Source organism: Colobus angolensis, unplaced genomic scaffold (assembly GCF_000951035.1).
Source record: "Colobus angolensis palliatus isolate OR3802 unplaced genomic scaffold, Cang.pa_1.0 Scaffold453, whole genome shotgun sequence".
NCBI lineage: Eukaryota > Metazoa > Chordata > Mammalia > Primates > Cercopithecidae > Colobus > Colobus angolensis.
Genome location: NW_012117966.1, coordinates 347604 through 364789, shown reverse-complemented (window position 1 = coordinate 364789; position 17186 = coordinate 347604). Strand labels below are relative to the sequence as shown.

Below are 17186 nucleotides of genomic sequence, written 5' to 3'. Positions count from 1 at the left end.
GGAGGTTGCAGTGAGCTGAGATTGCGCCACTGCACACCAGCCTGGCGACAGAACAAGACTCCATCTCAAAAAAAAAAAGAAATTAAGAAACCAACAAATATTGTACCCCAAAATTACAATAGCTGAGCTGAATTCCATTAGAGGAATTCAGAAGCAGATTTGAGCAGGCCGAAGAATCAGAGATCTTGAAGATACAGCTGTTGAAATTATACAATTGGAGGAAGAGCAGAAAGAAAAATGAATGAAGAAAAGTGAATAGAGCCTAAGGGTCCTATAGAATATCATCACATGTACCAATATTCACATTAAGGGGAAGCCCAAAGGAGAACAGAGAGCAAAATGAACAGAAAGAATATTGAAGAAATAATGGCTGAAAACTTCCCAACTCTGATGAAGAACAAGAATCTATACATCCAAGAAGCTGAATGAATTCCAAGTAGGATGAACTCAAAAGAAGTCCACACCAAGACACATCAGAGTCAAACTGTTCAAAGCCAAAGACACATAGAAAATCTTGAAAGCAGTAAGGGAACAACCCAATCAGAAAATAGGCAAACAGGCCGGGCGCGGTGGCTCATGCCTGTAATCCCAGTACTTTGGTAGGCTAAGGTGGGTGGATCACGAGATCAGGAGTTCAAGATCAGCCTGGCCAATATGGTGAAACCCCATCTCTACTAAAAATGCAAAAATTAGCCAGGCGTGCTGGTGCATGCCTGTAGTTCCATCTACTCGGGAGGCTGAGGCTGGAGAGTTGCTAGAACCTGGGAAATGGAGGTTGCAGTGAGCTGAGATCACACCACTGCACTCTAGCCTGGGCAACAGAGCAAGACTCCGTCTCAAAAAAAAAAAAAGAGAGAAGAAAATAGGCAAACAGCCAGGCACAGTGGCTCACGCATGTAATCCCAACACTTTGAGAAGCCAAGGTCAAGCAGATAGCTTAAGCCCAGGAGTTTAAGACCGGCCTAGACAACATGGTGAAACCCAGTCTCTACAAAAAATTTAAAAATAACAGCATGGTGGCGTTAACCTGTATTCCCAGCTACTCAGGAGGCTGAGGTGGGAAATCACTGGAGCCCAGGAGGCGGAAGTTGCAGTGAGCTGAGACTATACTACTACACTCCAGCCTGGATGACAAAGTAAGACTCTGTCTCAAAAAAATCATGGGCAAACAATGTGAATTGGTGTTTCTCCAAAAAGATGTACGAATGACCAACAAACACATGAAAGCATGCTGAACGTCATTAGTCATTACGAAAATACAAATCAAACTATGGTAAGATATCACTTCACACCTATTAGGATGACTATAATGAAAACAGTGGATAAAAACAAATGTTGACAGGAATATAGAAGAAATGACACCAGTGTACATTGAGGTGGGAGTAGAAAATAGTACAGCCACCATAGTTAACAGTTGGCTTTCCCCAATAAGTTAAACATAGAATTACCACATGACCCAGCAGTTCCACTCTCAGGTACTCACCCAACATGAGTGAAAACAAGTGTCTATACAAAATTTGTGCAAGAATGTTCATTTAACCACAATTCACAATAGCCAAAAAGCAAAAATAATCCATCAACTGATGAATAAACAAATGTGATATATTCATACATGCTAAATGAAAGAAGACAGGCACAAAAACACATGTATGATTTCCATTCCTATGAAATATCAGAAGTATATGGGCATTCGCCTAGCCTCAGAATGGCAATCTATAGAGCCCAAAAGCAAGTTGTGGGCTGCAGGGCGGGGAGGAATGGGGAATGCCTGCTTAATGGGTACAGGGTTTCCTTTTGGGGTTTTAAAAGTCTCTTGGAACTAGATGGTGATATTGATTGTGTAACATCGTGAATACTCAAAATATCCCTGAATTGCGTATGTTAGAATGGTTTAAAAAGTCAATTTTATGTGCATTTTACCACAACAAAACAATGCATACGCACATGCATCCTCACACTCACGAAGGGGATGGGCTGAGATCTGAAGGGCATGGCTCCCAGAGAGGAGTTACCCACACACTGGCTGGTGGTGAGCGCAGATAACTACAGGAGTGCGGGCTGTCGCTGACTGCGTAGAAGAGGCCCTGAGCCTTCCTGTGTGAGCGCAAAGTCAGCAACCACAGTCACAGCTCCGGCTTCTCTTCCTGTCCTGCCCCAGGAGCACATCCTGCAAGGCTGTTTCCTGCCTGGTTGAGAATCTAGTTGCCAAACCACCTTTTCTCTGAAGGAATCAACCATGATTTTTCCCCCGTTTCACTGTTCACTTTTATATTACTGGCTAGGTAGTCACCACATCCCATAACAACACTCTATTCTGGCCCTATCCAGTAGTACACTTACAAATGCAGAAGCAAAGGACTTGAGTAGATGTGCAGTGTTGAATAGCTCTTTGAACATTTCAGCAATGTTGAGTTGCAGGCATGCTTTATGTATTCCTCTTTCCATTTTAGGGGAGGCTTTTCTTCTCCCTCCATACCCATTATTATTTCATGTCGCTGCCAGGATGAGCAAGCAAGTAGACCGTCTTTCCAAGTCTTCGTGAAAAGACTGTAACCTTAATTTTTTACAGCCTCTTCTCTCCCTGAGCAGCTTCCCAGGGAAAGTCAGCCAGCCCCAGGCAGCTGGAGTGCCACAACTTAAAGCCACACCTCAGTCTCAGGGTGCTCTTACAAATGAGGTTTGTGCTGTAGAAAATTGCAGTTGTGGCCGGGCACGGTGGCTCACGCCTGTAATCCCAGCACTTTGGGAGGCCGAGACGGGCGGATCACGAGGTCAGGAAATTGAGACCATCCTGGGTAACACAGTGAAACCCCGTCTCTACTGAAAAATACAAAAAACTAGCCGGGCGAGGTGGCGGGCGCCTGTAGTCCCAGCTACTCAGGAGGCTGAGGCAGGAGAATGGCGTAAACCCAGGAGGCGGAGCTTGCAGTGAGCTGAGATCCGGCCACTGCACTCCAGCCTGGGTGACAGAGCGAGACTCCGTCTCGGAAGAAAAAAAAAAAAAAAAAATTGCAGTTGTGTTTGGGCACATAGCTTTTCAAATTGAAAAGTTTTTCATTAGAACTTTGAGTCTAGCCGGGCGCAGTGGCTCACACTTGTAATCTCAGCACTTTGGGAGGCCGAAGCAGGCGGATCACTTGAGGTCAGGAGTTTGAGACCAGCGTGGCCAACATGGTGAAACCTCATCTCTACTAAAATTACAAAAGTTAGCCGGGCATTAAATTAGCCAGGTGTGGTGGCACGCACCTGTGATCCCAGCTACTTGGGAAGCTGAGGCATGAGAATTGCTTGAACCCAGGAGATGGAGGTTGCAGTGAGTCTCAAAAAAAAATTTTTTACATCAACCAGGCACAGTGGCTCACGCCTGTAATCCCAACACTTTGGGAGGCCAAGGCAGGTGGATCACCTGAGGTCGGGAGTTCTAGACCAGCCTGGCCAACATGGTGAAACCACATTTCTACTAAAAATAAAAAACAATTAGCCGGGCATGGTGGTGGGTGCCTGTAATCCCAGCTACTCAGGACACCGAGGTGGAAGAATCTCTTGAACCCGGGGAGGCAGAGGTTGCAGTGAGCTGAGATGGAGCCACTGCACCCCAGTCTGGGCAACAGAGCAAGACTCTGTCCCCCCAAAATAAAAAAGTAGAACCTTGAGTCGTAGAACATTGAGTAGTGTCTTCACAGTTACTGAGTAACTAAAATCATAAACAGATGTACTACTAAGGTGACTCATAGGTAATAGTACTAAATGCACTTTATCTGAATTTTGTCTCCTTAACAATGTGTGTGTGTGTGTGTGGTGTTTTTTGTTGTTTTTTTTTTTTTAGATGGAGTCTTGCTCTGTTACACAAGCTGAGATGCAGTGGTGACACGGTCTCACTTCACTGCAGCCTTCACCTCCCAGGTTTAAGCAATTCTCCTGCCTCAACCTCCCAAGTAGGTGGGATTACAGGTGTGCACCACCACACCTGGCTAATTTTTGTATTTTTAGTAGAGACAGGGTTTCACCATGTTGGTCAGGCTGGTGTCAAACTCCTGAGCTCAAACAATCTTCCTGCTTTGGCCTCTCAAAGTTCTGGGATTACACCGGAACTGATTGTGCACCACCATGCTCAGCCTTTTCTCTCCATTTTAAGCCTACAGGGATTCCTGTAACAAATAGAGCAGTCCTTTTCTAAATGCCAATTACTAGGCACTATGCCAGGGTGCTTTATATTTCATCTATAATCCTCAAAACATCAGGAGAAAGTTGTGTTTTCACAGTTTAAAAATGAGGAAACTGAGTCTCCATACTGGTGAATAATTTACCAAAGATCATAGAATTAAAACTTTGAAGCAGTTCTCAGACTCCAAAACCTAGGCTCTTTTCACTGCTTAATGTCACAAAAAGGCATAAGTGATCATTTTATGTGGAAATAAATAAATGTTTAATGGCCATATTTTTTTCCTCCTCATTGTCCCTCCCAGCTCCAAATTATGTTTTCTTATTTCAGTGAAGAAAAAATGACTGCTGCCCGCATTAGAAAATGCCACAAGTGTGGAACTGGCCTCATCAAATCTGAAGGCTGCAACCGCATGTCTTGCCGCTGTGGTGCCCAGATGTGCTACCTCTGTCGAGTTTCTATCAATGGATATGACCATTTCTGCCAACATCCCCGCTCCCCAGGAGCCCCTTGCCAAGAGTGTTCAAGATGCTCTCTCTGGACCGATCCCACTGTAAGTAGACACATGGCTGCCTATTGCTTTATAGGGAGAAAATAGAAATATATTTTTATGACAAATATTTTGAATATACGTAACAAAATTTGACTTAGGAGAAGAATATAGGAAATTACATAGACTGATAACCAAAGAAAAAATTTGAGAAAGTAATTATCAGCTACTCCTCATGCTGCTCAAAGCAACAGGCCCTAACAGTTTTATAGGCAAATTCTTTTAATTCTTCAGGAAATAAAATTATTCTATGCCCTCTGAAATATTCCAGAGCAAAGTAAGGAAACTTATACATGTATCTGTTCAAAGCCAGCATAACACTGATTCCAAAGCCTGATGGAGATAGCCCTAACAAATAAAACTATAGATGTTCTTATGAGACTTACATATAATCTAGATTTTAAATTATCTAAATAAAATATTAGCAAATAGAAAGCATGACCAAGTGAGTTTGTTCCAGAAATGCAATGATGGTTTAATATTAACAACCTCTATTAACGTAAATCATTATATGGTATCTGTAGATGGTGAAAAGACATTTAAGAAATCAAATATTTCTTCTTGATTTAAGCTTTAAAAATACAGTATTACAAAGATGATTCCTTAATAATATTTTTAGACCCCAAATTTCAATACAGATGTTAGCATGCATTGAGTAGTAAAATAAAGTATAACATTGTCAATCAGCAATCCTATGTTCTGAAACTGCTAGTCAGTGCACTTAGCTAAAAGTAAAAGGTATAGTAGATACTGGAGACAGTCATAGCTAATGTTTATTGGGCACCTACCATGTGTCAGACACTGTTCTAAGTACTTTTATTTTTAAGTGTTCTATATGTAAAGAAAGGAAAACTTGGCTGGGCGCAGTAGCTCGTGTCCGTAATCTCAGCACTTTGGGGAGGCCGAGGTGGGTGGGTCACCTGATGTCAGAGTTCAAGACTAGCCTGACCAACATGGCAAAGCCCTGTCTCTACTAAAAATACAAAAATTAGCCAAGCATGGTGGCACGCCCCTGTAATCTCAGCTACTCACAAGGCTGAGGCATGAGAATCACTTTAACTGGGGAGGTAGAGCTTGCAGTGAGCCAAGATTATGCCACTGCACTGCAGCCTGGGCAACAGAGCAAGAGTCTGTCTCAAAAAAAAGTATATCAATTCTTAAAATTATTTTAAACTAAAAACAAGCACTGTTCAAAGCTGATCTGTAAGAATAACGATTTTTGTTGTTGTTGTTATTGAGACAGAGTCTTGCTCTGTCACCTAGGCTGGAGTGCAATGGTGTGATCTCAGCTCACTGCAACCTCCACCTCCCGGGTTCACATGATTCCTGATTCTCCTGCCTCAACCTCCCAAGTAGCTGGGACTACAGGCACATGCCACCATACCTGGCTAATTTTTGTATTTTCAGTAGAGACGGGGTTTCACCGTGTTGGCCAGGATGGTCTCGAACTCCAGAACTCAGATGATCCACCTGCCTCGGCCTTCCAAAGTGCTGGGATTACAGGCATGAACCACCACACCTGGTCAGAATAATGTCATAATACAAGAAGACATCTTTACCAAAAGGCGATTGCATGTGACAGTGAGCTCCCTGCTGACGTGGAGCAAGCGGACCAAGGCCACTAGGAGGCAGGCCTGGTGACACATGGCACTTCTCAGCTTTCACTGGGAAGAGTGAAGGGGGCCTCGGTAGTGTTTACTGGAGAAACATTCCTGTCCTCTAAGAAAACATTCAGTATTACAGAGAGATCACCTCTATCCAGAGTCACCTAGAAATTTAATGCAATTCACATCTAAATTCAGTAGGATTTTTTAAAACTGACTTATTTTGAAAATGAAACTACTTTTTACTGTAAAGCTATTAATACACGTAGGTGAACATAATAATAGGCAAATAGATCAAAGGGACAAGATAGAGATCAGAAACAGAAATTAATGTGTGATTTTTTAAATGCCATTAAAATCACTGGAGAAATGATAGGTGTATTTATCTGTTAATTCCTTTTTTTTTGAGATGATACCTTGCTCTGTCACCCAGGCTGTAGTGCAGTGGCGCAATCTTGGCTCACTGCAACCTCCACCTTCTGGGTTCAAGCGATTCTCCTGCCTCAGCCTCCTGAGTAGCTGGGATTGCAGGCACACACCACCACGCCCAGATAATTTTTGTATTTTTAGTAAAGACAGGGTTTCATCATGTTGGCCAGGCTGGTCTCAAACTCCTGACCTCATGATCCACCTGCCTCAGCCTCCCAAAGTGCTGGGATTACTGCGCCTAGCCTTTATCTGTTAATTCTTAATTGTGCAGTGTTGCCAGAACTAGTCTGAACAGAAAAGCCCCTGTCCTCATGGGACTTATGGTCTAATACAATCTACAAGAATCTGTGGAGTATTTAATGCCATGTCAGAAGAACAGGTGATGCAGTAGAGAATGGTTGGGTGGGAGGAGGGAGGCCAGCTTTTAAATAGATGGGGGCCAGAGTGATTTGCAGTGAAACCTAGAGGAGGAGCAAGGCTGGCAAGGAAATCAAACACATAGGGCCTGTTTGGGGATCAGAAAGAAAGCGGGTGAGGTTTGTAGGTGGAGAGCCACAGGGACGTGACAGCGGTTGGCCCAGAGGCCGGCCTCAGGTCTGGAGTGTGATTAGAGCCATTTCAGGGCATTGTAGGGGGCTATGTTTCCAAGGTCACTCTAGCTGCTACACGGAGAGAGGGCAGCATGAAGGGAATGGCTTCTGTAATCTTGGAGAAGAGAAGATTTCTTGCATTACATCAAGAGAAGCATTACATCAAGGCCAGACTAAAAAACCATAAATTCTCAGTGGCAAATGACATCATAAACAAAGATTAGGGATACATGAAAAACTGGGGGAAAGGGTCAGGCACAGTGGCTCATGCCTATGATGCCAGCACTTTTAGAGGCCAAGTTGGGCAGATCGCGGGAGCCCAGGAATTCAAGACAAGCCTGGTTAACATAGCGAGACCCCATTTCATTTAAAACAAAAAAATTAAAGCTAGGCGCAGTGTCTTATGCCTGTAATCCCAGCACTTTGGGAAGCCGAGGCGGGTGGATCACCTGAGGTCAGGAGTTCGAGATCAGCCTGACCAATATGGTGAAACCTGTCTCTACTAAAAATGTAAAAATTAACCGGGCATGGTGCTGCACACCTGTAATACCAGCTACTCAGGAGGCTGAGACAGAATGCTTGAAGCAGGAGGCAGGGATTGCAATGAGCTGAGATTGCGTCACTATACTCCAGCCTGGGTGACAGTGTGAGACTCTCTGTCAAAAAAAAAAAAAAAAAGTGGGGCCACGTGTGATGGCTCATGCCTGTAATCCCAGCACTTTGGGATCTCAAAAAAAGAGAAAAACAGAAGTGTATTTTTCCTCTGTGTGTAAGTACAGAGGTGAACAGCTCAGGGACGGTCTAGCAGCTCTTATCTGGGATCCAGTTGCTTCCAGCATTCTATTCTGCCACCCCTAGGTCACATGTGGTCATTGTCTAAAAAGAAGCTCTGGCTGATAAATCCACATTCCAAGCAGCAAAGGGGTGGAGTGAGGCTAAAGAGACGGCTTACCTATCTCTTAAGTAATGTTAGGCTTCCAGAAGCTGCAACAGGTCACTTCTTCAGTCCTATCAGCCAGAACTTAATGACATGCTTCCCCAGCTGCAAGCGAGACGGGAAGTAGTAGCCATTACAGACCCGGCCAGAATGTCTGTGGAGGAAGATGTTATACTGAGGAGTCTCCCTATGGTCTATTCACCTCAACTCAAAAATGGACAGAGGAAGTTTAAAAAAAGAATTATAAGTAGGAAAAAAAGCTGCTTGCTGGCCAGGTGCAGTGGCTCATGTCTGTAATCCCAGTGCTTTGGGAGGCCAAGGCAGGAGCATCACTTGCATCCTGGAGTTTAAGAATAGCCTGGGCAACATAGTGAGACCCCCGTCTTTACAAAATATCAAAACTTAGCCAGATTTGGTGGTGCTCGCCTGTCATCATAACTACTTGGGAGGCCGAGGCAGGAGGATCATTTGAGCCTGGGAGGTCAAGGCTGCAGTGAGCCATGTTCGCGCCACTGCACTGCAGCTTGGGTGACAGAGCAAGACCCTGTCTCCAAAAAAAAAAAAGCTGCTTGCTTTTCTACCTGGCCACAATCTGGTGGAATTGACTAACAGCTACCCCTAATAATCAAGTAAATGGAAATGAAAATAGCACCTGGCTGCTAGTAGGTAATTTTCAGATTTGTTGGCATCTCCTACACTGTAATTGGGCATAGTGGGCAGTTAGGGTGTACAAATCAGAAGATGTAGTGCATGTCCTTGATCTGGGAGTTCCACTTAATTAGAAAGGGTTATCCTCAGGAGACAGTTGGACAAGTTCACACAGTTCTGTCTGCAGCTGTTCACTGAGTTATTTAAAGTTGTATAAATTTAGCAACACCATTTAAACATCCCAAAAAATAGGCGATATGTCAATTTTTATATATGCTTACATTAAAATAGTACAAAAAGTAATTTTACATATATATATATATGCACTTTAAAACATGGAGGGAAAGAACCATGGGAAAATTTTCACATAGAAAACAAACAGCATGGATTGCTGGGGTCACAGACCCAAGTTACCACAGGGGCAGGTGGTAGGAGAAATGATGTCTGGATGGAGCACACTAGGTCTAGGAGGCAGGAAGGCATGGTGGGGACTGTAGCAAAGGAGAGGGTGTGGGGCCCAGCCAAGGGGCTGCTGCTCAGCCACTATAGGTTGTTGCTGGGAGGACCTCCCAGCTGCTCGGGAGGCTGAAGCACAAGAATCACTTGAACCCAGGAGGCAGAGATTGTAGTGAGCCGAGATCACGCCACTGCACTCCAGCTGGGCCAACAGAGCAAGACTTGATCTCAAAGAAAGAAAAAGAAATGCGTAATTGGGCTGGGCGCAGTGGCTCATGCCTGTAATCCCAGCACTTCAGGAGCCCACGGCGGGCAGATCTCTTGAGTCTCAGGAGTTCAAGACCAGCCTTAGAAACATGGCAAAACTCCATCTCTACAAAAAATACAAGTTATCCAGTGGTAGTGGTGCACACCTATTTTCCCAGCTCCTCCCCCAGCTGCAGTAAGAGGATTGCTTGCGCTGGGGAGGTTAGGGATGCAATGAGCCCTGACTGTGCCACTACACTCCTGCCTGGGTGACAGAGTGAGACCATGTCTTAAAAAGGGAAAGACGTGGCCAGGCGCCGTGGCTCAAGCCTGTAATCCCAGCACTTTGGGAGGCCGAGACAGGCGGATCACGAGGTCAGGAGATCGAGACCATCCTGGCTAACACAGTGAAACCCCGTCTCTACTAAAAATACAAAAAACTAGCCGGGCGAGGTGGCGGGCGCCTGTAGTCACAGCTACTCCAGAGGCTGAGGCAGGAGAATGGCGGAAACCCGGGAGGCGGAGCTTGCAGTGAGCTGAGATCCGGCCACTGCACTCCAGCCCAGGCGACAGAGCAAGACTCCGTCTCAAAAAAAAAAAAAAAAAAAAAGATGTGAGTCCTCTGTGGTAACCGGGTGTTCTCCATTTCAGGAATGTTTTTATCATGGACAAGCTCCTCACTGGGTGGGAAGCTGGAATAAGGGACTCCTAAAAGTCACTCAGATTACAAAGCTTGTGACCCAATGAAACCTTTAGCTAGCCTGCCCTCCTGTCACTGAGGAGATTTGTGGAAGAAAGGGAGGCTTTTTGTACATAGAAAGCCAAGCCCGAGTCATCCTTCTTTTGCTGGGTGATCTGGAGGTGCAGCCACAATGGGAAGTGCTCACCAGGCAGGCTGTGCCCCTTTGTGACAGACATTCCCAGGCACAGCCCTTCTGCTGACTCACCTCCTCAGTGCCTCCCCCACCCCTCACAGCTAGCACAGTGGGAGGCAACCATCTCTAGGAACTTCATGAATCCTGAAAAAAATAATGTTTTTTTTTTTCAGCTGGAACTCTGAAGAGCTCCACAGGCAGTATTTTATCTCTAGAGACAAAGGGCAGAGTGGGAGTTAGCGTGAGGGCGGGTGTTAACGGTCTGGCCTATTCTCAGCGCCGTTTTTCTTTCTTCTCCTCCTTGTTCTGTGTCTTCTGCTGCCTCCTCCCTTTGCTTCCCATGCCTGGGATTGATGGTGTGGGTTTCTCATGTGCTGTTTCCTTGTTTGGGTGCCATCGCATGCATTGACTTGTTTTCTTGTTGGATCGTCATCTTCTAACCTGAGAAAGGTTCTAGATTTGCTCAAAATAAAGTTTGAAAGGAAGGTCAGGCAAATACAAATCCCTCCAATTTCCTCTGGTAGCCGCAGCTGGAGATTCTGTTCCGTTTGTCCCGTTCCCATCAAAACAGCAATCAGCCCCGTTTCCTTGATTCTCACCAGGAGACCGATCCAATTCCAACCCAGCATCTGTTGGGGCTTCTGAGAACACAAAGCCATTCAGAAGTTCAGTGAAACAAAGCATGCACTGTCACACAAGCCTGTTCTCCGGCTTAATTAACCAGCAGGGCCAGGAAGAATCTCTTATTTGTCAGCGAGGGAGTTGTCCCCTCATGGTTTTGGAGAGAAGTTGAGGTTTCATCATTAATGACTAGGGATTGCTTGGGAACCTGAACTACCACTCCACATTAAGAGCTCAAGTGGTGAATAGTAACTTTCTTTCCCTGTTAGTTATCAAAGTGAAGCCAAAAGCATTCAACTAAGAGTCTTATAAAGAAGATGTCTTCTTTAGGAAGCAAAAAAACCAGAAGCGAACAGTCACAGCAAACCACAGTTTTCTGGATTAGGGAGCAGAGTGGAAAGCCAGCTCTTGACAAATAAGTGAACAGATGTTATTTTGCAGTAGGGGAAGAGTGATCCTGGGACTTTACTGAACATGAATGTACTGACTGGTCCTTGCTTGGCTACAGGAGTGGTAGCGCGAATTGTGAGAGGAACAGGCACCTGGCAGTCTGGATTCGAGACTATCGCAAAACTCAAAACGGCATGTTCTCTTTCAATACAAAACCAAATCCATGTTTGTCTTGGGTTTTGGCTACGAGAAACTACAGAGAATTGTTTTCTACAATGTCTTTGTCTTTTGAATATAAGAGTTTGAAACCTGCCCAGTTCAAATAAAACCCTAGGACTTTTACAGCCAGTTTAGTTTGATACAATTATCGCCTAACCATTTGGTTAAGACATACTAATTTTTCCAAACCAACAGTGGACTGAGCCTAACATTTCTAGATGTTAATACATTCAGTTCTGTAGCAGTGCTCGAAGGCAGATGTATCATCCTAGTTTTACAGATGAAGGAACTTGCTTAAGACTGTGGCCAGTAAATGGTAGCCTAGGTTTTCACCCGGGTCATTTGTCCTCGGCTTGTTTCCAGACCTGCCTTCTCCCCTCAGGCCAGCGCAGCATCTCCCTGGTGGGTCAGGCATGTAGAAAGTCCTGGGGACCTTTGGGGCCCTGGCTTAAGTGGTGGAGGAAGGACATGATGTTGTCAGAATTAGGGAGGAAGGCTATGAAAGGAAGGATTGATGAGGAAATGCAGAAACCTGGTAAGGAAAGGTATTTCAGACTTTTAGGTTGGAAACTGATTTTTGGCTTCAGAATTTTTTCCTTAACCTTCAAAATTTACTTCTACAAAAGAATAAAGTGAGCCCCCAGGTTGTCCCATCACCCAGCTTCCGCAGCTGGCCTTGGCTTGTTATTTCTCGTCACTGTCATAAATACCATTGTGTGTTTAAAAAAAAAAAAGTGAGCGGGTGGGTGTGATCATTGATCTGTCATCAAAACTGACCTCGGTTTCTTCATCTTCCTGTTAATAGCCACACAGCCAACACCATGTGAGCGTGCTATGCAGTGTGATTTTTACTGCATGGGGCCAGGAGGCACTGCTTTCCTATTTTGCAGATGACAGAGATGATGTGTAGGTCACTAGCCCAGGATCCCCCAGCTTGGTAAAACCAGGATATGAGCCCAGGTCTTCTGACCAGTGTCTGGCTCCTTCAACAAATACATGGTCGTTAGGTGCCCATAGGGTCCCTGAGCCCCATGAACCAGGTAGGCCTTGCACAGGGGTGGGGACCTTGCTGGACTCCTTCCCCATGGATGAATGAAGCTGCAAATAGTAGAAAGGGGCCCTGGCAGTTTCGCCACCCCAACAGTGTCCCAGATAGGGTTTCGATGTCACTGAGGGCTTTCCCAAGCAGGGCAGCACAGTCCAGTACACACGGCCTGTGGGTGCTTGTTACTACATGTCATCTTCAGCAGACCCAACAGGCCCCTGGGTGAGCACTTGACCCTGACGGGACTTAAAACATGGCCACATTCTGCCCCCACCTCCATGTCCTTGTTGGGGAGGTGCTCCAGATAGTGATATTTGGGTGCCGGGCCTCTCTGACCTGAGGAGGTGGCTGCAGAAGCCAGGGCCAGCCCTGAGCCCATGAAGTCTCTACTCCTCCCAAGCACACTGTCCTGCCTCCCTGCCCTTCCCGGCCACAGCTGCGCAGCATGTGCTGCTCCAAGCTCCGCGGCTCCCTCCCCCAACTTCCTGTTGCTGGGGACAGCAAGGGGTGGGGGCTAAGGGTCCGCTGTTGCTCAGGCGATCTGTGGCTGATCTGGGAATAATTTGAAACTAAATCTTCAGCTCTTTGGAAGCCTTTCATGAAATCATTGCAAGTTTATTAACAACAGCTGTGGCCACACATGACCTGGATCCCAGCCCCAACCCACCCCCCAGAATCTCAGAGGGGAAGCAGCAGTCGAGACTTGCAATTCCCAGTCACCTTTCTAAGGGGAGGAAAAGTACAATGAAGAAGAAAAGCCACCTATTCTTCCCCCACGGTCACAAGAGGCTGACCAGCAGGCACGTGGACAGCCAGCCCTGGTAACCAGAAGTGTTGAAAAAACAGGCTCAAAAGGATCGTAAAGGCTTTGGCAAGAACAGTTTTGTGCCAAGCACTCAAACAGCTATTTTGGGAACCGTCAGCCTGTAGCTGGTGATTACAGTTCATATCTGATTTGTGAAAATAAATCGAATCTTTTCCCCTTTTTAATCATTCATAGTTTCTCTTTCTTCGTTTTCTCCTGTCTATACCCTGCTGCGTGGACAGAACTGTGGGGCTTAGTTGTTGAGGGACAAGCTAAGGGAGGATTTTTGTGTGTGTTTTGTTTCTCTCTTCTTAATTAAAACCTCTCTGGTAAATTCTACCTCACTTCCCATCTTCAACTGCAGCAAGTTTCTGAAGAGGCTGGGTCCTCGCCATCCCCCCAGACTCTTGCTGTGTCTTCCTCCCCTCCCCACCCACCCTACCTGCATGCAGCAGGCAGCAAGCCAGAGTCTTCTGTGTCGGGCTTAGTGCTTTCTGCACCCTGCTGAGCTCAAAGGAATTCAAGGAAAGGAAACAAACCTTCTCCCTCCCTGTTAAGCAATCTGCTTGTGTCTTGTCTTTTTTCTTTTTTTTTTTTTTTTTGAGAGCGAGTCTCGCTCTGTCGCCCAGGCTGGCCCAGCTAATTTTCATATTTTGGTGGAGACAGGGTTTCACCATGTTGATCAGACTGATCTCGAACTCCTGACCTCAAATGATCCACCTGCTTAGGCCTCCCAAATTGCTGGGATTACAGGCATGAGACACCACGCCTGGCCTTACTTCTTTTTTTTAAGTGCTCTTCCAGCCGGACGTGGTGGCTTGTGCCTGTAAACCCAGCACTTTGGGAGGCCAAGGCGGATGGAGGCCAATATGGTGAAACCCCTTCTACTAAAACTACAAAATTTAGCTGGGGTTGTGGCGGGTGTCTATAGTCGCAGCTACTTGGGAGGCTGAGGCAGGAGAATCGCTTGAACCCGGGAGGCAGAGGTTGCAGTGAGCAGAGATAGCGCCACTGCACTCCAATCTCAGGGATAGAACAAGACTGTGTCTCAAAAAAAAAAAAAAAAAGCTCTTCCAGTTCCGCTGGGTAGGTGAGACTCCATTTCACTCTCTGCTTTGACGTTTGTCCTCAACACTGCATTTGGGGTGTGCTGCCCACTGTGGTGCCATTCGCGTGCTTCCTCATGGTACTCATTGGATTCCCCTGTGGTCCATAGGTATACCTTCTGGAGTAGCCATGGGCAGCGATGGGGTGCTGGGGTGTTTTTTTGAGACTAAATTTTGCTCATGTCACCCAGACTGAAATGCGGTGGTGTGGTCTTGGCTCACTGCAACCTGTGCCTGCTGGGTTCAAGTGATTCTGCTGCCTCAGCCTCACAAGTAGCGGGAACTACAGGCGCCCACCACCACGCCTGGCTAATTTTTGTATTTTTAGTAGAGATGGGGTTTCGCCACGTTGGCCAGGCTGGTCTCGAACTCTTGACCTCAGGTTATTAGCGGGCTGACTTCTATCCTGGCCTGACGCATCATTACGCTTGTTCTTTTGAGGCCCTGCTGATCCAGGGACAGCTTGGTCGCTGATCACCATCCACTCCCTCTCGCCTCAGCCTGTCCTTGCTCATCAGAAAAGAGCTGTGCTGAGGATTCGTTTGAAAGTTTTCACTGGGATTAGGAGGGGTCAGAAGGAGGGCAGAGAGAGAACTCATCCAGGCCAGCTGGGTTCTTCTTAAGGCCTGTGCCAGAAGCCAAGGATGAGGTACAGAGGCTACAGCACTCGGGGGAATGTACCATGGTCAGTCATGGGGTCCGTGGCAGCGAGTACAGATGCAGCCAGCAGCCCCCGCTGCCCCCAGTGGCCAGGGCAAACGGCATGAACAGGAACTCAAACAGAGGTTCAGGTGAACCTCTATAGATGCTTGTCCAGGGTGAGCCCATCAACCCAGCCTGAGTCACACAGAGTTGGGAACTGCCGGCCGGCCTGGGAACCTACAAGCCCAGACCTCCTGCCCTGGCCTCAGCACACTGCCCACCTTGGTGGTCCAGCCACTCTCTGCATCTTCTGAGCCTCGGGGTCCTCTTGTGAAATCCTTGCCAGCCTCCTGTGGAGAGGGGGTGTGAAGTAAGCAGTCTGTACAAGGCAGCAGGACCTCATGGGGGCAGAGCGCGACCTTCTACAATGGAATCTCAGTGGGCTTGACAGTGAGGTGTGAATATAAAAGCAGCCAAGGGGAAGGATATCAGAATGTTCCCAGGATTGATCTCTGGTGAAGAATTATGGGTGATTTTAGCTGTGGTGTTTTGTTCAGCGTTTCCCAAGATTGTTTTAATCAGTATGTATAAGGAAAGGAAATAATGGCATTTTTTTTTTTATGTTGATGAGAACCAAATCCCTGAGTTTTTTTGTGACAAGAAGAGGACAGAAAATTTCACGAGACCCCCTTGGGATTCAAGTAACTTGGTAGCATCAGAAGAAAACATGTCAGGCAAGGAAATCTTGAAGCATTCATTTCCGCCTTTGAGATGGACCAAAACCAGTGAGCTGAGAACAGCACCTGGTCAGAGGCCACTGGAGACCAGTGACCCAGGGAGGCATTACAGCTGCTTGCCTCAGTGCTGGGCCCCCATGTGCAGCTTAGATTTCTGGTTCAAGAAATGAGGTTTATGGGCTTTCCCAAGCTCCCGACTCCCTCTCTGGGCAAGAGGAATCTACTGGCTTTTATCCCAAAGGCCAAGTGCCAGGGACCAGAGGCCGACAAGTGGGCTGTTTCAGGGGATGGCACATGCACTTCTGGGTAAGCTGAGCATGAAAAAAGGAGGATTGTTCCCTAAAAATTTCCAAAACACATAGCCCCTTGATCTGCTTTTTGGCTGTTTGTTTCCTTGAGTAGAAGTGTTTTGTTTTGTTTTGCCCTATTCTGTCTTGTAAGGGGAGAAAGGAGGTTTTAGAATTCTGCCCTTCTCAGAAGGAACCCTCTTAAGTTTCTGTACTCTTTCCAGAATAAAGCACACCTTAGAACAGCTGCCTCTAACATATGCACCCAGCCTAACAGCAGTGTTCTCAGGACCCCAGTCAGGTTTGCCAGAAGTTCCGATTCAGAAACCCAGGGGTTTATGTGGTTAACAGCTCAGGCTTTGAGACTAGACTGCCTGGGTCACAACCTGTCTGTGCCAGGGTTTCCTCATCTGCAATGTGGCAATCAGTTCATAGCACCTGACTCAGGGAGCTGTGGTGAAATTGAGGTCCATGTGAGGTGTGTGCTATGCACAGGGACTGGTGCATAGTAAGCTCTCAGTGCTTGTTAATTACTGTTATTGTCACTGTGCTTGGCACTTTATAAGAGTGATCAGATCAGGTGCCGTGGTTCACACCTATAATCCCTGCACTTTGGGAGGCGGAGGTGGAAGGATTGCTTGAGGCCAGGAGTTTGAGACCTGCCTGGGCAACACAGAACTCCCCCTCCCCCACCGTCTCTATAAGAAAAATTAAAAATTAGCTGGGCATGATGATACACACTTGTAGTCCCACCTACTCAGGAGCCTGAGGTGAGAAGATCACTTGAGCCCAGGAGTTCAAGGCTGCAGTGAGCTGTAATCACGCCACCATACTCCA

The 17186-nt window shown here is 46.4% G+C and overlaps 1 protein-coding gene across 1 annotated transcript in view; it reads left to right on the top strand.

Moving 5' to 3' along the window:
- Nucleotides 1–17186, top strand: part of RNF216 (ring finger protein 216) — a 163095-nt gene that overhangs the window by 136990 nt on the left and 8919 nt on the right. Inside the window, exon 15 of the mRNA XM_011957984.1 lies at nucleotides 4493–4715. Within this exon, the coding sequence (XP_011813374.1) occupies nucleotides 4493–4715 (223 nt within the window). The remainder of the gene's footprint in view (nucleotides 1–4492; nucleotides 4716–17186) is intronic.